The 23,465-nt window shown below is 40.6% G+C and overlaps 1 protein-coding gene across 1 annotated transcript in view; it reads left to right on the top strand.

Annotated features, from left to right (window-relative positions):
- Nucleotides 1-19,487, top strand: part of TUBGCP4 (tubulin gamma complex associated protein 4) — a 256,549-nt gene extending 237,062 nt beyond the window's left edge. Inside the window, exons 15-18 of the mRNA XM_053717737.1 lie at nucleotides 18,393-18,527; nucleotides 18,684-18,800; nucleotides 18,887-19,026; nucleotides 19,305-19,487. Coding sequence (XP_053573712.1) covers nucleotides 18,393-18,527; nucleotides 18,684-18,800; nucleotides 18,887-19,026; nucleotides 19,305-19,317 — 405 coding nt within the window. The 3' untranslated portion in view covers nucleotides 19,318-19,487. The remainder of the gene's footprint in view (nucleotides 1-18,392; nucleotides 18,528-18,683; nucleotides 18,801-18,886; nucleotides 19,027-19,304) is intronic.
- Nucleotides 19,488-23,465: the final 3,978 nt, after the last annotated feature.

Here is a 23,465-nt window from a genome sequence, read left to right as displayed (position 1 = left end):
ATCAAGGGCGCCCATAGCGTTTATTTTACAAGACATGGCAAAGGTGGTGAATAATATTCTGGCAGCAGTATTAGTCAGACTACCTGAAATTAAAGGAAACTCAAGGGTTTCCCTCCTAGGGACTCTGATAGATTCTGTAGAAATGAAAATTTACCTGACGGAGTCCAGGTTGTCAAAGTTTCTAAATTTCTGCCGTGTTTTTTCATCCCATCCGCGCCCTTCGGTGGCTCAGTACATGAATGAAATCGGCTTAATGGTAGCGACAAGGGACATAGTACCGTTTGCACGTCTACATTTCAGACCGCTGCAACTATGCATGCTCAGTCAGAGGAACGGGGATTACACAGATTTGTCCCCCTGTTAAACCTGGACCAAGAGACCAGAGATTCTCTTCTCTGGTGACTATGTCGGGTCCATCTGTCCAAGGGTATGACCTTCCGCAGGTCAGATGGGACAATTGTTACAATAGATGCCAGCCTTTTAGGTTGGGATGCAGTCTGGAACTCCCTGAAGGCTCAGGGATAGTGGACTTAGGAGGAGACCCTCCTTCTAATAAATATTCTGGAACTGGGAGTGATATTCCATGCTCTTCAGACTTGGCCTCAGTTAGCAACTCTGAGGTACATCATACTCAGTCGGACAATATACACGACTGTGGCTTACATCAGCCATCAAGGGGGAACAGAAGTTCCCTAGCGATGTTAGAAGTCTTACAATAATTCACTGGACAGAGACTCACTCTTGTCTATCAGCTATCCATATCCCAGGTGTTGAGAACTGGGAGGTGGATTTTCTAAGTCGTCAGACTTTTCTTCCGGGGGAGTGGGATTTCCTCCGGAGGTCAAGACCAAGCAGGAGAGGGCTTTGGTGTTTTTGACAGCGCCTGCGTAGCCACGCAGGACCTGGTATGCAGATCTGGTGGACATGTCATCCTTTCCATCACGGTCTCTGCTTCTGAGACAGGTCCCTCTACCTCAGGGTCCTTTCAACCATCTAAATAGAATCAATCTGAGATGGACTGCCCGGAGACTGAACGCTTGAGGTTATCAAAGCATGGCTTCTCCGAGTCAGTCATTGATACCTTAATACAGACATGAAAGCCTGTCTCTAGGAAAATTGAACATAGATATGGTGTAAATATCTGATTGTTATGAATCCAAGGGTTACTCATGGAGTAAAGTCTGGATTCCCAGGATATTATCTTTTCTCCAAGATGTTTTTGAGAAAAGGGTTGTCAGCTAATTCCTTAAAAGGGGACAGATTTTTACTCTGTCTATTTTTTTGCACAAGCGTCTGGCAGGTATTCTAGACGTTCAGGCATTTGGTCAGGCTTTGGTTAGATCCAAGCCTGTGTTTAAAACTGTTGCTCCGCCATGGAGCTTAAACCTGATTCTTAAGGTTCTTCAAGAAGTTCCGTTTGAACCTTTTTTGTTCCATAGATATCAATCTTTATCTTGGAAAGTTCCTTTTGGGTAGCTAATTCCTCGACTCGTAGAGTCTCCAAGTTATCTGTGTTACAATGTGATTCTCCTTATCTGGTCCTTCGTACGGATAAGGTAGTCCTGCGTACCAACCTGGGTTTTTTCCTAAGGTGGTATCTAACAAGTACATCACTCAAGAGATAGTTGTTCCATGCTTGTATCCTAATCCTTCCTCAAAGAAGGAACGTCTATTACACAATATTGGACGTGGTTTGTGCTTTAAAGTTTTACTTACAAGCTACTACAGTTTTCATCAAACGTTCACCTTGTTTGTTGTCTATTCTGGACAGAGGAGAGGTCAAAAGACTTCAGCAGCCTCTCTGTCTTTTTGGTTAAAAAGCATAATTCATTTAGCTTATGAGACTGCTGGACAGCAGCCTCCTGAAGGGATTACAGCTCATTCTACTAGAGCTGTGGTTTTCACTTGGGCCTTTTTTAAATGTGGCTTCTGTTGAACAGATTTACAAGACGGAGTCTTGGTCTGCACTTCATACTTTTCAAATTTAACAAATTTGATACCTTGCTTCTTCGGAGGCTATTTTTGGGAGAAAGGGTTTTTTACAGGCAGTGGTAACTTCCGTTTAAGTACCTGCCTTGTCCCTCCCATCATCCGTGTACTTTAGCTTTGGTATTGGTATTCCATAAGTAATGGATGATCCGTGGACTGGATACACTTAACAAGAGAAAACATAATTTATGCTTACCTGATAAATTTATTTCTCTTGTAGTGTATCCAGTCCACGGCCCGCCCTGTCACTTTAAGGCAGGTAATTTTTTCATTTGAACTACAGTCACCACTGCACCCTATGGTTTTTCCTTTCTCTGCATGTTTTCGGTCGAATGACTGAATATGGCAGTTAGGGGAGGAGCTATATAGCAGCTTTGCTGTGGGTGGACTCTTGCAGCTTCCTGTTGGGAAGGAGAATATATTCCATAAGTAATGGATGATCCGTGGACTGGATACACTACAAGAGAAATAAATTTATCAGGTAAGCATAAATTATGTTTTTATATGCTTTCGCACTTTTTTATCACCCCACTTCTTGGCTATTCGTTAAACTGAATTGTGGGTGTGGTGAGGGGTGTATTTATAGGCATTTTGAGGTTTGGGAAACTTTGCCCCTCCTGGTAGGAATGTATATCCCATACGTCACTAGCTCATGGACTCTTGCTAATATGAAAGAAATGAATTTATCAGGTAAGTTCTTACATAAATTATGTTTTATTAAAACTGCAACGCATTTCTCAGCCAACCTAGGGCTGTTTCTTCAGGCTTCATAAAAACAAATAAAATACAGTTGCTATTTAAATCCTTCTCAAGAGCTATGATAGGAAGGGTGTCAATTGGTAACACCTGTTAAGCTATTAGACCGCCCACTAATAGTGGTAGCCATGGAAACCAAAATAAAACATACACTATTGGTCAGGCTAGATAAAAACAAAATACACTTACTTTATAAATCCTATTCAAGAGCTATGACAGGATAGTGATACTGTATCATTGTTTGTGAATATTAAATCTAATATAGCTTCCTTTTCAGTTGGTTCCTTGACCAATTGCTCAAGTGATTCCCCTTGCAAGGATTCAAGAATATGCCTGCTTCTAGCTGATCTAGCAACATGTATCTCCCACTCTGTATCTGGCAAATTAAAGGGACAATCTACTCCAGAATTGTTATTGTTTAAAAAGATGGAGTATAGTAAACAATAAACGTAATCTATATAAGTTCAAAGTCCACAATAATACGTACAGTCCGGTTTCTTAAGAGTCAAATAGTGTGAAACCCCGCAAGATGGAGTAAACAATTGTATGCAATGATCCACACCTGTATCCACACCAAAGTGTGTGCTGCTCTCTTGGGGGTGTATCAGCAATTGCCCCCGAGTATAGACAAAGAAACTGAAAGATATGAAAAGGGAGAAACCTTTTAATAACAATAATAAAACATTAAAAAGTGATATTAAGCGTACCAGAAAAAACACATCAAATATATTCCTAAAATAGGCGATTGCAGTGAAGTCTTACTGTCTCTGTGTTGCTCCGGGTTCACCGTCCAATAGGAATTAGTTGAAGTTTAAAAGTTCCTCAGGTAGACCCGTCCCAGCTTGAACGGAAGTCCGTCTTAGAATCAGTTGTATTAGGGGTCCGTTTGGAAAGTCTTTTTTTACTGCTGCAATGGAACACATGTCCTGTTGCAGACACCTGTTACAATCACCTGTGGGTGTGTTTACGTCTCGACGCGCATTTCGTTCCCCAACTTTGTCAAGAGATGTGTTCTGACAGGGATGTTTAGCCCTTAAATACCCTACCTGCAGGGATCTAATTTTAAAGGAAGATATTATATCTAACCACATAAGTAAAAGTGTAATATATGCTAATACATTGCTATACTAGAATATTCGTTCTCTAAGTATAAATATTCTAAGACGGACTTATATTGCTATACTAGGATATTGCTATACTAGGATGTTCGTTCTCTAAGTATTAATATTCTAAGACGGACAGCTGATTCTAAGACGGACTTACGTTCAAGCTGGGACGGGTCTATCTGAGGAACTTTTAAACTTCAACTAATTCCTATTGGACGGTGAACCGGGAGCAATATGGAGACAGGAAGACTTCACTGCACTCACCTGTTTTAGGAATATATTTGATGTGCTCGTTATATTTTTTTATTCCGGTACGCTTAATACCACTTTTTAATGTTTTATTATTGTTGTTAAAAGATTTTCACTTGAGTCCATGTTCGCTTCTCCCTTTTCATATCTTAGAGAATACCAAGAGAACAAAGCAAATTTGATTTTAAAGTTGTTTAAAATTGCATGCCCTATCTTAATCATGAAAGTTTAATTTTGACTAGACTGTCCGTTTAAAGTCCCCCCCCCACTACTATAACGTCACCCTTCATGGTCATTTTGGTTATTTCTTCTATTAACAGATTGTCCAGTATTAAATCCTGTAATGGAGGCCTATATATAAGCCATATTTTAAACACATTTTTATCCCCAGTTTCCAGAGGTACTTCCACATACAACGCAACTCCTCCACCTTTCTATCTTACTCTGTTCTTATTAAATAGCATGTATCCAGGTATGACTATGTCCCAGCTCTCTTCAGCTTTAAATAGCATTGAAGGATCGCTAGTGTTAAAATGAGATGCTTCAACAAATTAGAGCATGTTATTTTCCACTAAGAAGCCCCTTTAAAGATGTCAGTTGCTGGAGCTCCGCCTCTTTATATGGGACGCCACCATCTTGGGCATAAGTATTCTCACACCCTGTGACAGAAGTAGTGCACATCTACAGGTTTATGGCATTGCCAGCTTTTTGACAACTACATCATGTGCTTCCGGTTAGCATGCACTATGCAGAGCTTTACATTTTTACAGCGGCAGCATTGCTTTTTTATTTTTCCTATGTCCTTTTTATCTATATATATTTTTGTAAGTTTAAAATTGTGTTAAAGGGACAGTCTAGTCAAAATTAATCTTTCATGATTCAGATAGGGCATGTAATTTTAAACAACTTTTCAATTTACTTTTATCATCCAATTTTGCTTTGTTCTCTTAGTATTCTTTGTTGAAAACTAAACCTAGGCAGGCTCATATGCTAATTTCTAAGCCCTTGAAGGCCGCCTCTTAGCTCTGTGCATTTTGACAGTTTTTGAGAGCTAGACAGCGCTAGTTCATGTGTGTCACATAGATAACATCTTGCTCACTCCCGTTGCTAAAATGCAAGGCTGTTAAAAGAACTAAATAAGGAGGCATTTTGCAGAGGCTTAGATACAAGGTAACACTGAAACAAATTTGGATCTTGAAAGCTCAGGAACCTGCTTAGGTGTAAAATAATGGGGTACAATCACAATAAAAAGATATGAGTGTACTTTAAATTTGCAAACTTATTATCCTATATGAACTACTAGGAAGGGCTAATTAGTAGGAATATAATTACTAAAAAGCAAGTCTCAAATTTTCTAAGTAAAATGTAAACTGGTCTTTTCTCCAACATTGGTGTGTCCGGTCCACGGCGTCATCCTTACTTGTGGGATATTCTCTTCCCCAACAGGAAATGGCAAAGAGTCCCAGCAAAGCTGGTCACATGATCCCTCCTAGGCTCCGCCCACCCCAGTCATTCTCTTTGCCGTTGCACAGGCAACATCTCCACGGAGATGGTTAAGAGTTTTTTGGTGTTTAAATGTAGTTTTTATTCTTCTATCAAGTGTTTGTTATTTTAAAATAGTGCTGGTATGTACTATTTACTCTGAAACAGAAAAAGGATGAAGATTTCTGTTTGTAAGAGGAAGATGATTTTAGCAGACAGTAACTAAAATCGATTGCTGTTTCCACACATGACTGTTGAGATGAAGTAACTTCAGTTGGGGGAAACAGTTAGCAGACCTTTCTGCTTAAGGTATGACTAGCCATATTTCTAACAAGACCATGTAATGCTGGAAGGCTGTCATTTCCCCTCATGGGGACCGGTAAGCCATTTTCTTAGTTAAACATAAAAGAATAAAGGGCTTCAAAAAGGGCTTAAAAACTGGTAGACATTTTTCTGGGCTAAAACGATTGCTTTACTAGGCATATTATGCAGATTCTAACTAATAATTGGTATTATAATCTTGGGGAACGTTTAGAAAAACGGCAGGCACTGTGTTGGACACCTTTTTCAGATGGGGGCCTTTTCTAGTTATAGACAGAGCCTCATTTTCGCGCCATTAATGCGCAGTTGTTTTTGGAGAGCAAGGCATGCAGATGCATGTGTGAGGAGCTAAGAATCACTGAAAAAGCTTATAGAAGGCGTCATTTGGTATCGTATTCCCCTCTGGGCTTGGTTGGGTCTCAGCAAAGCATATAGCTGGGACTGTATAGGGGTTAAATGTAAAAACGGCTCCGGTTCCGTTATTTTAAGGGTTAAAGCTCTGAAATTTGGTATGCAATACTTTTAATGCTTTAAGACACTGTGGTGAAATTTTGGTAATTTTTGAACAATTCCTTCATACTTTTTCACATATTCAGTAATAAAGTGTTTTCAGTTTGAAATTTAAAGAAACAGTAACGGTTTTATTTTAAAACGTTTTTTGTGCTTGATTGACAAGTTTAAGCCTGTTTAACATGTCTGTACCATCAGATAAGCTATGTTCTATATGTATGAAAGCCAATGTGTCTCCCCATTTAAATTTATGTGATAAGTGTGCCATAGTGTCCAAACAAAGTAAGGACAGTAATGCCACAGATGATGATATTGCCCAAGATGATTCCTCAAATGAGGGGAGTAAACATGATACTACATCATCCCCTAATGTGTCTACACCAGTTTTGCCCACACAGGAGGCCCCTAGTACATCTAGTGCGCCAATACTTATTACCATGCAACAATTAACGGCTGTAATGGATAACTCCATAGCAAATCTTTTATCCAAAATGCCTACTTATCAGAGAAAGCGCGATTGCTCTGTTTTAAACACTGAAGAGCAGGAGGGCGCTGATGATATTTGTTCTGACATACCCTCACACCAATCTCAAGGGGCCATGAGGGAGGTTTTGTCTGATGGAGAAATCTCAGATTCAGGAAAAATTTCTCATCAAGCTGAAACTGATGTTGTGACATTTAAATTTAAATTAGAACATCTCCGCGCACTGCTTAAGGAGGTGTTATCTACTCTGGATGATTGTGACAATTTGGTCATTCCAGAGAAATTATGTAAGATGGACAAGTTCCTAGAGGTTCCGGTGCCCCCCGACGCTTTTCCTATACCCAAGCGGGTGGCGGACATAGTAAATAAAGAGTGGGAAAGGCCCGGCATACCTTTTGTTCCCCCCCTATATTTAAGAAATTATTTCCTATAGTCGACCCCAGAAAGGACTTATGGCAGACAGTCCCCAAGGTCGAGGGGGCGGTTTCTACACTAAACAAACGCACTACTATTCCTATCGATGACAGTTGTGCTTTTAAAGATCCTATGGATAAAAAATTAGAGGGTTTGCTTAAAAAGATTTTTGTACAGCAAGGGTTCCTTCTACAACCAATTTCATGCATTGTTCCTGTCACTACGGCAGCGTGCTTCTGGTTCGAGGAACTAGAAAAGTCGCTCAGTAGAGAATCTTCGTATGAGGAGGTTATGGACAGAGTTCAAGCACTTAAATTGGCTAACTCTTTTGTTTTAGATTCCGCTTTGCAATTAGCTAGATTAGCGGCAAAAAATTCAGGGTTTGCTATAGTGGCGCGCAGAGCGCTTTGGCTAAAGTCTTGGTCAGCGGATGTGTCATCCAAGACAAAATTGCTTAACATTCCTTTCAAAGGTAAAACATTATTTGGACCAGATTTGAAAGAGATTATTTCAGACATCACTGGAGGAAAGGGCCACGCCCTCCCACAGGATAGGTCTTTTAAGGCTAAAAATAAGCCTAATTTTCGTCCCTTTCGCAGAAACGGACCAGCCTCTAATTCTGCATCCTCTAAGCAAGAGGGTAATACTTCACAACCCAAACCAGCCTGGAAACCAATGCAAGGCTGGAACAAGGGTAAGCAGGCCAAGAAGCCTACCACTGCTACCAAAACAGCATGAAGGGATAGCCCCCGATCCGGAATCGGATCTAGTAGGGGGCAGACTCTCTCTCTTTGCTCAGGCTTGGGCAAGAGATGTTCAGGATCCTTGGGCGCTAGAAATAGTTTCTCAAGGTTATCTTCTGGAATTCAAGGAACTACCCCCAAGGGGAAGGTTCCACAGGTCTCAATTATCCTCAAACCAAATAAAGAGACAGGCATTCTTACATTGCGTAGAAGACCTGTTAAAGATGAGAGTGATACATCCAGCTCCAATAAAAGAACAAGGAATGGGATTTTACTCAAATCTGTTCGTAGTTCCCAAAAAAAGAGGGAACATTCAGACCAATTTTGGATCTGAAGATCCTAAACAAATTTCTCAGGGTTCCATCGTTCAAAATGGAAACCATTCGAACGATCCTTCCCACCATCCAGGAAAGTCAATTTATGACCACCGTGGATTTAAAGGATGCGTACCTACATATTCCTATCCACAAGGAACATCATCAGTTCCTAAGGTTCGCTTTCCTGGACAAGCATTACCAGTTTGTGGCACTTCCATTCGGATTAGCCACTGCTCAGAGAATTTTCACAAAGGTACTAGGGTCCCTTCTAGCGGTTCTAAGACCAAGGGGCATTGCAGTAGTACCTTACTTGGACGACATCCTAATTCAAGCGTCGTCCCTGTCAAAAGCAAAGGCTCATACGGACATCGTCCTAGCCTTTCTCAGATCTCACGGATGGAAGGTGAACAAAGAAAAAAGTTCTCTGTCCCCGTCAACAAGAGTTCCCTTCTTGGGAACAATAATAGATTTCTTAGTAATGAGAATTTTTCTGACAGAGGTCAGAAAATCAAAACTTCTAAGCTCTTGTCAAGTACTTCACTCAGTTCCTCGTCCTTCCATAGCGCAGTGCATGGAGGTAATAGGTTTGATGGTTGCAACAATGGACATAGTTCCTTTTGCACGAATTCATCTAAGACCATTACAACTGTGCATGCTCAAACAGTGGAATGGGGATTATACAGACTTGTCTCCGATGATTCAAGTAGATCAAAAGACCAGAGATTCACTCCGTTGGTGGCTGACCCTGGACAATCTGTCACAGGGAATGAGCTTCCGCAGACCAGAGTGGGTTATTGTCACGACCGACGCCAGTCTAGTGGGCTGGGGCTCGGTCTGGGAATCCCTGAAAGCTCAGGGTCTATGGTCTCGGGAAGAGTCTCTTCTCCCGATAAACATTCTGGAACTGAGAGCGATATTCAATGCTCTCAAAGCTTGGCCTCAACTAGCAAAGGCCAAATTCATAAGGTTTCAATCAGACAACATGACGACTGTTGCATATATCAATCATCAGGGGGGAACAAGGAGTTCCCTGGCGATGAAAGAAGTGACCAAGATAATTCAATGGGCGAAGGGTCACTCCTGCCACTTGTCTGCGATCCACATCCCAGGAGTGGAAAATTGGGAAGCGGATTTTCTGAGTCGTCAGACATTCCATCCGGGGGAGTGGGAACTCCATCTGGAAATCTTTGCCCAAATAACTCAATTATGGGGCATTCCAGACATGGATCTGATGGCGTCTCGTCAGAACTTCAAGGTTCCTTGCTACGGGTCCAGATCCAGGGATCCCAAGGCGACTCTAGTAGATGCACTAGTAGCACCTTGGACCTTCAACCTAGCTTATGTATTCCCACCGTTTCCTCTCATTCCCAGGCTGGTAGCCAGGATCAATCAGGAGAGGGCCTCGGTGATCTTGATAGCTCCTGCGTGGCCACGCAGGACTTGGTATGCAGACCTGGTGAATATGTCATCGGCTCCACCATGGAAGCTACCTTTGAGACAGGACCTTCTTGTTCAGGGTCCATTCGAACATCCGAATCTGGTTTCCCTCCAACTGACGGCTTGGAGATTGAACGCTTGATTTTATCAAAGCGTGGGTTTTCAGATTCTGTAATAGATACTCTGATTCAGGCTAGAAAGCCTGTAACTAGAAAAATTTACCATAAAATATGGAAAAAAATATATCTGTTGGTGTGAATCCAAAGGATTGCCATGGAACAAGATAAAAATTCCTAAGATTCTATCCTTTCTACAAGAAGGTTTGGAGATCTGCAAGTTCTCTAAAGGGACAGATTTCTGCTTTATCTGTCTTACTACACAAACGACTGGCAGCTATGCCAGATGTTCAAGCATTTGTTCAGGCTCTGGTTAGGATCAAGCCTGTTTACAGACCTTTGACTCCTCCCTGGAGTTTAAATCTAGTTCTTTCAGTTCTTCAAGGGGTTCCGTTTGAACCCTTACATTCCGTAGATATTAAGTTACTATCTTGGAAAGTTTTGTTTTTGGTTGCAATCTCTTCTGCTAGAAGAGTTTCAGAGTTATCTGCTCTGCAGTGTTCTCCTCCTTATCTGGTGTTCCATGCAGATAAGGTGGTTTTGCGTACTAAGCCTGGTTTTCTTCCTAAAGTTGTTTCTATCAAAAATATTAACCAGGAGATAGTTGTACCTTCTTTGTGTCCGAATCCAGTTTCAAAGAAGGAGCGTTTGTTACACAATTTGGACGTTGTCCGTGCTCTAAAATTCTATTTAGAGGCTACTAAAGATTTCAGACAAACATCATCCTTGTTTGTTGTTTATTCTGGTAAAAGGAGAGGTCAAAAAGCGACTTCTACCTCTCTTTCCTTTTGGCTTAAAAGCATTATCCGTTTGGCTTATGAGACTGCCGGACGGCAGCCTCCTGAAAGAATCACAGCTCACTCCACTAGGGCTGTGGCTTCCACATGGGCCTTCAAGAACGAGGCTTCTGTTGACCAGATATGTAAGGCAGCGACTGGGTCTTCACTGCACACTTTTGCCAAATTTTACAAATTTGATACTTTTGTTTCTTCGGAGGCAATTTTTGGGAGAAAGGTTTTACAAGCTGTGGTGCCTTCCGTTTAGGTGACCTGATTTGCTCCCTCCCTTCATCCGTGTCCTAAAGCTTTGGTATTGGTTCCCACAAGTAAGGATGACGCCGTGGACCGGACACACCAATGTTGGAGAAAACAGAATTTATGCTTACCTGATAAATTACTTTCTCCAACGGTGTGTCCGGTCCACGGCCCGCCCTGGTTTTTTTAATCAGGTCTGATGAATTATTTTCTCTAACTACAGTCACCACGGTATCATATGATTTCTCCTATATATATTTCCTCCTGTCCGTCGGTCGAATGACTGGGGTGGGCGGAGCCTAGGAGGGATCATGTGACCAGCATTGCTGGGACTCTTTGCCATTTCCTGTTGGGGAAGAGAATATCCCACAAGTAAGGATGACGCCGTGGACCGGACACACCGTTGGAGAAAGTAATTTATCAGGTAAGCATTAATTCTGTTTTTGACGCTACCAAACAGGGCGTATTATGAGATAGTGCGCTCAAATTATAGCTTATCTACTTATATGGTTTTATATGTGTTGGATACATTTTATCTAGAAATTTTGACACTTGCTTTTTAGTGATTATATTCCTACTAATTAGACCTTCCTAGTAGTTCATATAGGATAATAAGTTTGCAAATTTACTGTACACTGATATCTTTTTATTGTGATTTTACCCCTTTCTTTATTTTACACCTAAGCAGGTTCCTGCGCTTTCAAGATCCATATTTGTTTCGGTGTTCTCTTCATTTAGGGTTTGGGAGAGCCTTATTCTTCTTGAGAGTTTGTGTATCATACTATTTTCTCTTGTAAGGTGTATCCAGTCCACTGATCATCCATTACTTGTGGGATATTCTCCTTCCCAACAGGAAGCTGCAAGAGGATCACCCACAGCAGAGCTGTCTATATAGCTCCTCCTCTAACTGCCACTCCCAGTCATTCTCTTGCAGCTCTCGACAAGAAAGGAAGTAGCTAGAGAGATGTGGTGTTTTTATTTAGTTTATCTTCAATCAAAAGTTTGTTATTTTCAAATGGTACCGGAGTTGTACTATTTTAGCCTCAGGCAGAAAGTAGAAGAAGAGTCTGCCTGTGGTCTTTGATGATCTTAGCAGGTTGTAACTAAGATCCATTGCTGTTCTCACACATAACTGAAGAGAGAGGTAACTTCAGCTGGGGGAATGGCATGCAGGGTCTCCTGCTATGAGGTATGTGCAGTTTAAATTTTTCTAGAGAAATGAATATGCTAGAAAATGCTATTAATACCGGATTTGTTTAAGGTAAGCCTGATTACAGTGATTTAATAACGACTAGTATCATGCTTGCTGTAAAATGTAATATTCGTATTACTTTCTCACATTACTGAAAAATAAAACGTTTGCTGGAAGTGTTTAAACGTTTTTTTTATACATATTGGTGATAAAACTTTATTGGGGCCCAGTTTTTTCCACATAGCTGGCTAGATTTTGCCTAGGGATAGTTTTGTTAGGCCCTCTCACTATGAATACAGGTTGGGAGGGGCCTATTTTCGCGCCTAAATGCGCATTCGATTTTGCAGCTTGAGACATCCAGTTTCCCTGGAGTCCCCTGAACACTTAGGACCTCTCTAAAGGGTTTTTGTGCCTTTCAAAGTCGTTATATGGGCAGGTAGGGCCACAGCAGAGCTGTGGCAGTTTGTTGTAACTGTTGAAAAACGTTTATATTGTTTTTTTGATCCGGTTTTGAAACTAAGGGGTTAATCATCCATTTGCAAGTGGGTGCAATGCTCTGTTAGTCTATTATACACACTGTAAAAATGTTGTGAGATTTACTGCTTTTTATCACTGTTTTTCAATTTCTGACAAAATTTGTTTCTCTTAAAGGCACAGTACCGTTTTTATTTTTTGCTTGTTTACATTTATCAAAGTGTTTTCCAAGCTTGCTGGTCTCATTGCTAGTCTGTTTAAACATGTCTGACATAGAGGAAACTCCTTGTTCATTATGTTTAGAAGCCATTGTGGAACCCCCTCTTAGAATGTGTACCAAATGAACTGATTTTACTTTGTTATAAAGATCATATTTTGTCTTTAAAAGATTTATCACCAGAGGAAACTGACAAGGGGGAAGTTATGCCGACTAACTCGCCCCATGTGTCAGAACCTTTGACACCCGCTCAAGGGACTCCCGCTCAAGAGGCGCCAAGTACATATAGCGCGCCCATGGCGTTTACTTTACAAGACATGGCGGCAGTTATGGATCATACCCTTACAGCGGTATTGTCCAAACTACCAGGGTTACAAGGAAAGCGAGACAGCTCTGGGGCTAGAAAAAATACAGAGCACTCTGACGATTTAGTAGCTATGTCTGATATCCCCTCACAATATGCAGAAGCTGAGGCAGGAGAGCTTCATTCTGTGGGTGATTTTTCTGACTCAGGGAAGATGCTTCAACCTGATTCTGATATGTCAACATTTAAATTTAAGCTTGAACACCTCCGCGTGTTGCTCAGGGAGGTTTTAGCTACTCTGGATGACTGTGACACCATTATAGTGCCAGAGAAATTGTGTAGATTGGGTAAATACTATGCAGTGCCTGTTTACACTGATGTTTTTCCAAAACCTAAAAGGTTTTCAGAAATTATTTCTAACGAATGGGATAGACCAGGTGTACCGTTCTCTCCCCCTCCTATTTTTAAGAAAATGTTTCCAATAGATGCCGCTACACAGGACTTATGGCAAACGGTCCCTAAGGTGGAAGGAGCAGTTTCTACCCTAGCTAAGCGTACAACTATCCCCGTCGAGGACAGTTGTGCTTTCCTAGATCCAATGGATAAAAAGTTAGAGGGTTACCTTAAGAAAATGTTTATTCAACAAGTTTTTATTCTCCAGCCTCTTGCATGCATTGCCCCGGTCACTGCTGCTGGGGCCTTCTGGTTTGAGTCTCTGGAAGAGGCCTTACAGGTAGAAACTCCATTGGATGATATACTTAACAAGCTTAAAGCGCTTAAGCTAGCCAATTCATTTGTTTCTGACGCCGTTGTTCATTTAACTAAACTAACGGCTAAGAACTCAGGTTTTGCTATTCAGGCGCGTAGGGCGCTATCGCTTAAATGCTGGTCAGCTGACGTTCCTTCAAAGTCTAAGCTTCTCAATATTCCCTTCAAGGGGCAGACCCTATTTGGGCCTGGACTGAAGGAGATCATTTCTGATATTACTGGAGGAAAAGGTCATGCCCTTCCTCAAGATAGGTCTAACAAATTAGGGACCAAACAAACTAATTTTCGTGCCTTTCGAAACTTTAAGACGAGCGTGGCATCATCTTCCTCTAATACAAAACAAGAGGGAAATTTTGCCCAGTCCAAGCCGGTCTGGAGACCTAACCAGACTTGGAACAAAGGTAAACAGGCCAAGTAGCCTGCTGCTGCCTCTAAGACAGCATGAAAGATTGGCCCCCGATCCGGTAACGGATCTAGTAGGGGGCAGACTTTCTCTCTTCGCCCAGGCTTGGGCAAGAGACGTCCAGGATCCCTGGGCGTTGGAAATTGTGTCCCAGGGATATCTTCTGGACTTCAAAGCTTCTTCCCCAAAAGGAAGATTTCACCTTTCACAATTATCTGCAGACCAGATAAAGAGAGAGGCATTCTTACATTGTGTTCAAGACCTCCTAGTTATGGGAGTGATCCACTCAGTTCCAAAGGAGGAACAGGGGCAAGGATTCTATTCAAATCTATTTGTGGTTCCCAAGAAAGAGGGAACCTTCAGACCAATCTTAGATCTCAAGATCCTAAACAAATTTCTCAGGGTCCCATCTTTCAAGATGGAGACTATTCGAACCATCCTACCTATGATCCAGGAGGGTCAATACATGACTACCGTGGACTTAAAGGATGCTTATCTTCACATTCCGATACACAAAGAGCATCATCGGTTTCTCAGGTTCGCCTTCCTATACAGGCATTACCAGTTTGTGGCTCTTCCCTTTGGGTTAGCTACGGCACCAAGAATCTTTACAAAGGTTTTGGGGTCACTTCTGGCGGGGCATAGCAGTAGCCCCTTACTTAGACGACATTCTGATACAGGCGTCGAATTTCCAAATTGCCAAGTCCCATACGGACATTGTTCTGGCATTCCTGAGGTCTCATGGGTGGAAAGTGAACAAAGAAAAGAGTTCTCTATCCCCTCTCACAAGAGTTTCCTTCCTGTAGAAATGAGGATTTACCCGACAGAGGCCAGGTTGTCAAAACTTCTAAATTCCTGCTGTGTTCTGTATTCTACTTCTCGCCCTTCGGTGGCTCAGTGTATGGAAGTAATCGGCTTAATGGTAGCGGCAATGGACATAGTGCCGTTTGCCCGCCTACATCTCAGACAGGAATGGGGATTACACAGATTTGTCCCCTCTACTAAATCTGGACCAAGAGACCAGGGATTCTCTTCTCTGGTGGCTATCTCGAGTCCATCTGTCCAAAGGTATAACCTTCCGCAGGCCAGCTTGAACAATAGTAACAACAGATGTCAGCCTTCTGGGCTGGGGGGCAGTCTGCAACTCTCTGAAGGCTCAGGGGTCATGGACTTAGGAGGAGGCTCTCCTTCCGATAAACATTCTGGAACTAAGAGCGATATTCAATGCTCTTCAGGCTTAGCCTCAGCTAGCGGCAGTGAGGTACATCAGATTTCAGTCGGACAATATCACGACTGTAGCTTACATCAACCATCAAGGGGGAACAAGGAGTTCCTTAGCGATGTTGGAGGTTTCAAAGATAATTCGTTGGGCAGAGATTCACTCTTGCCACCTATCAGCTATCCATATCCCAGAAGTAGAGAACTGGGAGGCGGATTTTCTAAGTCGACAGACTTTTCATCCGGGGGAGTGGGAGCTCCATCCGGAGGTGTTTGCACAGTTGATTCAACGTTGGGGCAAACCAGAACTGGATCTCATGGCGTCTCGCCAGAACGCCAAGCTTCCTTGTTACAGATCCAGGTCCAGGGATCCCAAGGCAGCGCTGATAGATGCTCTAGCAGTGCCTTGGTCCTTCAACCTGGCTTATGTGTTTCTACCGTTTCCTCTGCTCCCTCGTCTGATTGCCAAGGTCAAGCAGGAGAGAGCATCTGTGATTTTGATAGCACCTGCGTGGCCACGCAGGACTTGGTATGCAGATGTGGTGGACATGTCATCCTTTCCACCATGGACTCTGCCTCTGAGGCAGGACCTTCTACTTCAGGGTCCTTTCAACCATCCAAATCTAATTTCTCTGCGGCTGACTGCTTGGAGACTGAGACTGATTTTATCAAAGCGTGGTTTCTCCGAGTCGGTCATTGATACCTTAATACAGGCGCGAAAGCCTGTCACCAGGAAAATCTATCATAAGATATGGTGTAAATATCTTCATTGGTGTGAATCTTCATTGGTGTGAATGTCATGGAGTAAGGTCAGGATTCCTAGGATATTATCTTTTCTCCAAGATGGATTGGAGAAGGGTTTGTCAGCAAGTTCCTTAAAGGGACAGATTTCTGCTCTGTCTATTCTTTTGCACAAACGTCTGGCTGAGGTTCCAGGCATGCAGGCGTTTTGTCAGGCTTTAGTCAGAATTAAGCCTGTGTTTAAACCTGTTGCTCCGCCTTGGAGTTTAAATTTAGTTATTAAGGTTCTTCAAGGGGTTCCGTTTGAACCTTTGCATTCCAATATTAAGCTCTTATCTTGGAAAGTTTTGTTTTTAGTAGCTATCTCCTCGGCTCGAAGAGTTTCGGAATTATCTGCTTTACAATGTGATTCTCCTTATCTCATATTTCATTCCGATAAGGTAGTGTTACGTACCAAACCTGGTTTTCTACCTAAGGTGGTATCTAATAAAAATATCAATCAGGAGATTGTTGTACCGTCACTGTATCCTAATCCTTCTTCAAAGAAGGAACGTCTTTTACACAATCTTGACGTGGTTCGTGCTTTAAAGTTTTATTTACAAGCTACTTAAGATTTTCGTCAAACATCTGTATTGTTTGTTGTCTACTCTGGACAGAGGAGAGGCCAAAAGGCTTCGGCAACTTCTCTTTCTTTTTGGCTAAGGAGTATAATACGCTTAGCTTATGAGACTGCTGGCCAGCAGCCTCCTGAAAGAATTACTGCTCATTCCATTAGAGCGGTGGCTTCCACATGGGCCTTTAAAAATAAGGCTTCTGTTGAACAGATTTGTAAGGCAGCGACTTGGTCTTCGCTTCATACTTTTTAAAAATTCTATAAATTTGATACTTTTGCTTCTTCGGAGGCTATTTTTGGGAGAAAGGTTTTGCAGGCAGTGGTGCCTTCCGTTTAAGCACCTGCCTTGTCCGTCCCTTCATCCGTGTCCTATAGCTTTGGTATTTGTATCCCACAAGTAATGGATGATCCGTGGACTGGATACACCTTACAAGACAAAACAAAATTTATGCTTACCTGATGAATTTATTTCTCTTGTGGTGTATCCAGTCCATGGGCCGCCCTGTCATTTTAAGGCAGGTGTGTTTTAGTTTTAAACTACAGTCACCACTGCACCCTATGGTTTCTCCTTTCTCTTGCTTGTCTTTGGTCGAATGACTGGGAGAGGCAGTTAGAGGAGGAGCTATATAGACAGCTCTGCTGTGGGTGATCCTCTTGCAGCTTCCTGTTGGGAAGGAGAATATCCCACAAGTAATGGATGATCCGTGGACTGGATACACCACAAGAGAAATAAATTTATCAGGTAAACATAAATTTAGTTTTTTTGGCTCTGGTCATTTTTTGTATTTGATTTAATTTTTTGTATTAGATACAAGGTAATCACAGAGGTAAAAAGTATATTAATATAACCGTGTTGGTTATGCAAAACCGGGGAATGGGCAATAAAGTGATTATCTATCTTGTTAATAAAAAAAAAAAACTCACACTTTATATCATGCATTCTAAACCCAAACAACGAATAAAACTGTCTAAAAGCTGTCAAAATTACTGATCCGTGAGTAGTGACCATTTTATTGTAGTTGTGCCAAGAAGTTTAAAGGGACAGTTTACCCTAATTGTTTCTCCCCTTTTAATTTATTCCCAGTTATCCATATTACCTGCTGGAGTGTATTAAATTGTTTACAAATCGTTCCTTTGCCTTTATATTGGATTTTGAAATGGCTGGTTTTACACTCCCATTTGCACTTGTTTTAAACAACTTTTCTTCTTATGAAGTCTAACCAGAATGTGATCGAAGAGGTTATTTTTATAAGCGTTTAGCCTTCATACTTATGACCAACAATAAGATGATTGGCTACATCTATAATTACCTTCCCTTCATATTTCTCATTCTGGCTTCAGAGAGCAGGAAATGCGTCAGATCTTTTTTGTCTGTCAGTATGAACCAAGGAGTGGCTATTTCAATGGATGTGTTGCTAATATGTTTGTAGAACAATCTTTTCTTAGTGATTTACAAAAGGTCCCTATTTTTCACAAATATAAAATTACTTGTTTTCGTTAATAGGTGGATGTTTTGGAATCACAGTTCTCCCAGCTTCTGCAACAGATTAATTCTACACGAGATTTTGAGAGCATTCGGCTAGCCCATGACCATTTCTTGAGCAATCTTTTGGCCCAGTCTTTTATTTTGCTAAAACCTGTAAGTTAATATTTTTATCTTAGTGAATTAGAATAATTAGATAACCGTATGCCTGCAAAAAATTTTTTATGTGATTTGTTTTCTTCACCTTGTTGAAGGTAGTAAAAAAAAATGCTCCCTTAACCATAAGGCTAACTTCAAATTTTCATTTTTTAGGTCTTCCACTGTCTGAATGAAATCTTAGAGCTGTGCCACAGCTTCTGTTCACTGGTTAGTCAAAACCTGAGTCCACTTGATGAGCGAGGAGCTGCCCAACTAGATATCCTTGTTAAAGTAAGTGTTTATACCAAAGCTTAACATGGCTAAACTATTCAACTCTTTAGTAGTATAAGTCAAATATTGACCTCTTTCTTTTCCAGGGGTTCAGCTGCCAGTCTTCACTTTTATTCAGGATTCTTTCTAGTGTAAGAAACCATCAAATAAATCCAGACCTTGCACAATTGCTGCTCCGTCTAGATTATAATAAATATTATACGCAAGCAGGAGGGACACTTGGCAGGTGAGACGTTTGTACGATGATAGATGTTGTAGGCATAATCACAGCAAGAGGCTTAGAACACATCTTATAAAACTTTATAACCTATTATTGGTAAATTGAATACAATATGGTTAAGTAAATGGACACTATTTGTAAAGAATGTTGTAATTTGAACCTTGTCTGAGCCAATTTATATTATATATAGTACATGCTGAATGCTTGCTTGTATGCCAAGCAGTATAATACACATAGGGATATTTGTCTACTAATGCGCTTATTATTATTTTTTTCTTTTACAGCTTTGGATTATGAATCCAAAACATCATAATAATAACAATGAATCTGAAAAAGAATGAGCAATTTCCACTATTTAAATCTGTATGTATAAATTGTTTATATGTATATCTAAAAATACTCTGTTCTAGCAGGAACATATTGGTGAAACCAGTATAAAAATAAAACGTGAAGGATACCCATCTAAATGGCCTGATGTTTTTAATACTATACGGTTTACTATGAACAATGTAACAAACCAACTAATAGGTTTACTAATGGGTTTTGTTCTTTTTTAAGCTTACAATGGCTAATACAGATGTTAATCAGTGATCTCCACAGACAATTATGCCAGCTGGGTGGGGGCAATGTAATACTTTGCAATATTATAACATTTCTATTATTTATAAATGTTTCTTAATGAAACATGAAACCCCAAATTTCCCTTTCATGATTCAGATGGAGCATACAATTTTAAACAACTTACCAATTTACTTCAATTATGAAATTTGATTTATTCTCTTTGTATCCTTTGTTGAAGGGGCAGCAATGTACTCCAGGGAACTATTTGAACATATGGGGTAAGCCAATTGCAAGAGCATATATGTGCAGCTAGCTCCCAGTAGCGCATTGCTATTCCTGAGCCTACCCAATGATACCAACAAAGGATACCAAAAGAATAAAGCAAATCTGATAATAGGCGTAAATTGGAAAGTTGCTTAAAACTGCACTTTCTATGTGAATCATGAAAAGTTGAATTTTTACTTTTCTGTCTCTGTAAGCTATCCAATGCACAAATAGCATAATTTAAAGGGACAGTCAACACCAACATTTTTATTGTTTAAAAAGATAAATAATCAATTTATTACCCATTCCCTAGTTTCACATAACCAAACACGGTTATACTAAAGGACCAGTCAACACAGTAGATTTGCATAATCAACAAATGCAAGATAAGACAATGCAATATCACTTAGTCTGAACTTCAAATGAGTAGTAGATTTTTTTTCTGACAATTTTAAAAGTTATGTCTATTTCCACTCCCCCTGTACCATGTGACAGCAATCAGCCAATCACAAATGCATTCACACTTATTCTTGTACATGCTCAGTAGGAGTTGGTGACTCAAAAAGTTTAAATATAAAAAGAATGTGCATATTTAGTTAATGGAAGTAAATTGGAAAGTTGTTTAAAATTACATGCTCTATCTGAATAATGAAAGTTTAATTTTGACTTGAGTGTCCCTTTAACCCCTTAATGACAACTGACGTACCAGGTACGTCATGCATTAACAAGCAGTTAATGACAATGGACGTACCTGGTACGTCAGTTGTCTAACAGAGTGCTGGAAGTGATCACAATCACTTCCAGCAGCTCTTAGGGTATTGCACTGATGCCTCGATATGGAGGCATCCTGCAATACCCCTTTACTCTCTGCACCGGTAGTGATGGTGCCTTTGTCCGGTGGGAGGAGGGAGCGCGCGTGCACGATGCGCGCGTGCACGTGGGCGCGCGTGCACATGCGCGCATTAGCCACACTGACACCAATGAAAAAGGAAGGGGAAAAAATTTTTTTTTTTTTTTTACATTTAAAAGGATCTGGGAGGGGGTGGGGGTGGGGGTATTGTGGGGGGGGGCTGCTACACTACAGAAATAATTAAAAATAAAAGTTAAAAATAAAATTAAAATAGTTTGGTTTGTGGGGCCAAACTGGGTACTGGCAGACAGCTGCCAGTACCCAAGATGGCGGTAATTAGGTAGGGGACAGGGTTAGAGAGCTGGAGGGGGGGATCAGGGAGGTTGGTGCTAAGGCAGGGGTCCATCACAACTAAAATATTTTATAATTTTTTATTTAAAAAAAAACAACTTTTATTTAGTACTGGCAGACTTTCTGCCAGTACTTAAGATGGCGGTAACAATTGTGGGGTGGGGGAGGGAAGAGAGCTGTTTGGGAGGGATCAGGGGGTGGGATGTGTCAGGTGGGAGGCTGATCTCTAAAAATTAACCCTGCAAGCTCCCTACAAGCTACCTAATTTAACCCCTTCACTGCTGGGCATAATTCACGTGTGGTGCGCAGCAGCATTTAGCGGCCTTCTAATTACCAAAAAGCAACGCCAAAGCCATATAAATCTGCTATTTCTGAACAAAGGGGATCCCAGAGAAGCTTTTACAACAATTTCTGCCATAATAGCACAAGCTGTTTGTAAATAATTTCAGTGAGAAACCTAAAATTGTGAAAAATGTAAAGTTTTTTTTTTTATTTGCTCGCATTTGGCGGTGAAATGGTGGCATAAAATATACCAAAATGGGCCTAGATCAATACTTGGGGTTGTCTACTACACTACACTAAAGCTAAAATTAACCCTACAAGCTCCCTAATTAACCCCTTCACTCCTGGGCATAAAACATGTGTGGTGCGCAGCGGCATTTAGCGGCCTTCTAATTACCAAAAAGCAACCACAAAGCCATATAAGTCTGTTATTTCTGAAAAAGGGGATCCCAGAGAAGCATTTACAACCATTTGTGCCATAATTGCAGAAGCTGTTTGTAAATAATTTCAGTGGGAAACCTAAAGTTTGTGACAAACTTTGTGAAAAAGTGAACTTTTTTTTTTTTTGGCGGTGAAATGGTGGCATGAAATATACCAAAATGGGCCTAGATCAATACTTTGGGATGTCTTCTAAAACAAAATATATACATGTCAAGGGATATTCAGGTATTCCTGACAGATATCAGGGTTCCAAAGTAACTAGCGCTAATTTTGAAAAAAAGTGGTTTGGAAATAGCAAAGTGCTACTTGTATTTATTGCACTATAACTTGCAAAAAAAAGTAAAGAACGTGTAAACATTGGGTATTTCTAAACTCAGGACAAAATTTATAAGCTATTTAGCATGGGTGTTTTTTGGTGATTGTAGATGTGTAACAGATTTTGGGGGTCAAAGTTAGAAAATGTGTGTTTTTTTCCATTTTTTCCTCATATTTTATCATTTTTTTTTTAGTAAATTATAAGATATGATGAAAATAATGGTATCTTTAGAAAGTCCATTTAATGACGAGAAAAACGGTATATAATATGTGTGGGTACAGTAAACGAGTAAGAGGAAAATTACAGCTAAACGCAAACACTGCAGAAATGTAAAAATAGCTATTGTCATTAAGGGTAAGAAAATTGAAAAATGGTCCGGTCATTAAGGGGTTAATACACTTTTTATCTCTATCTATCTATGATTACCTTGTATCTAAGCCTCTGCAGACTGCCCACTTATCGCAGTTCTTTTGACAGACTTGCATTTTAACCAATCAGTGCTGAAAAAATAAATAACTCCACGGAGTGAGCACTATGTTATCTATATGACACACATGAACTAGCACTGTCTAACTGTGAAAAACTGTCAAAATGCACTGAGATAAGAGACAGAAATTAGCATAAGAGCCTACCTAGGTTTAGCTTTCAACAAACAATACCAAGGGAAAAAAGTAAACTGGAAAGTTGTTTAAAATTGCATGCCCTCTATGAATGTCAGATATGTGAGAAATATCTTACTTAGAGTTTAGGGAATCACAACTGTAGATCAATCTCCTTAAATGATGGAATGTATCACTTGAGTCTCTGTGCTAATATAAGTTATATGCCCAGAATGACTTGTAGTGAATTTTGTTTTAAATCAAAATAATAGTTGTATTAACTTGAGTGTCCAGTTAACAACCCAGGAGTTACTGTGACTTAAGTTGTCAACAGTGTTATGTGTTTAAAGATAAAGTAAGTTCTGAGTTCACAATATTTACAAAGCAATAAGTTCAGCAAAGTTCACTGTATGGTAGACTGGATTAGAGTAAGTTGCGTTGTATGCAAAAAGTATTCAGGTAGAGACTGCACAAATTGTAGCTGAGAGGTTAGATGCTGCAGCTTTGCCTGCGTCTCTGTTCAGTCTGTGTGTTCTGAGTGACAGCGTCTCACTTTAGACCCACCCTTAAGGGGCGTGACTGGAGTCCGTTACCGGAGCTGCTCTGAATAGGTACAATACAGCAGCAACGTACAAGCAGGGAAACAGTGGATGTTAAATAAGCAAGTTACCTCAGAGCTCTGGGTGTATAATCTTGAAGTAGCTAACACAGAGCCTGGTGGGCGTGGCTAAGTTCCGTGAACAACCGGAGTCTTTTCCTTAAAGTAAGTCCTGATTCTGTT

The sequence above is a fragment of the Bombina bombina genome, chromosome 6 (assembly GCF_027579735.1).
Source record: "Bombina bombina isolate aBomBom1 chromosome 6, aBomBom1.pri, whole genome shotgun sequence".
NCBI classification, from domain to species: domain Eukaryota; kingdom Metazoa; phylum Chordata; class Amphibia; order Anura; family Bombinatoridae; genus Bombina; species Bombina bombina.
Note: the sequence above shows the minus strand (reverse complement) of the source record. Positions and strands in the feature narration are given on the sequence as shown.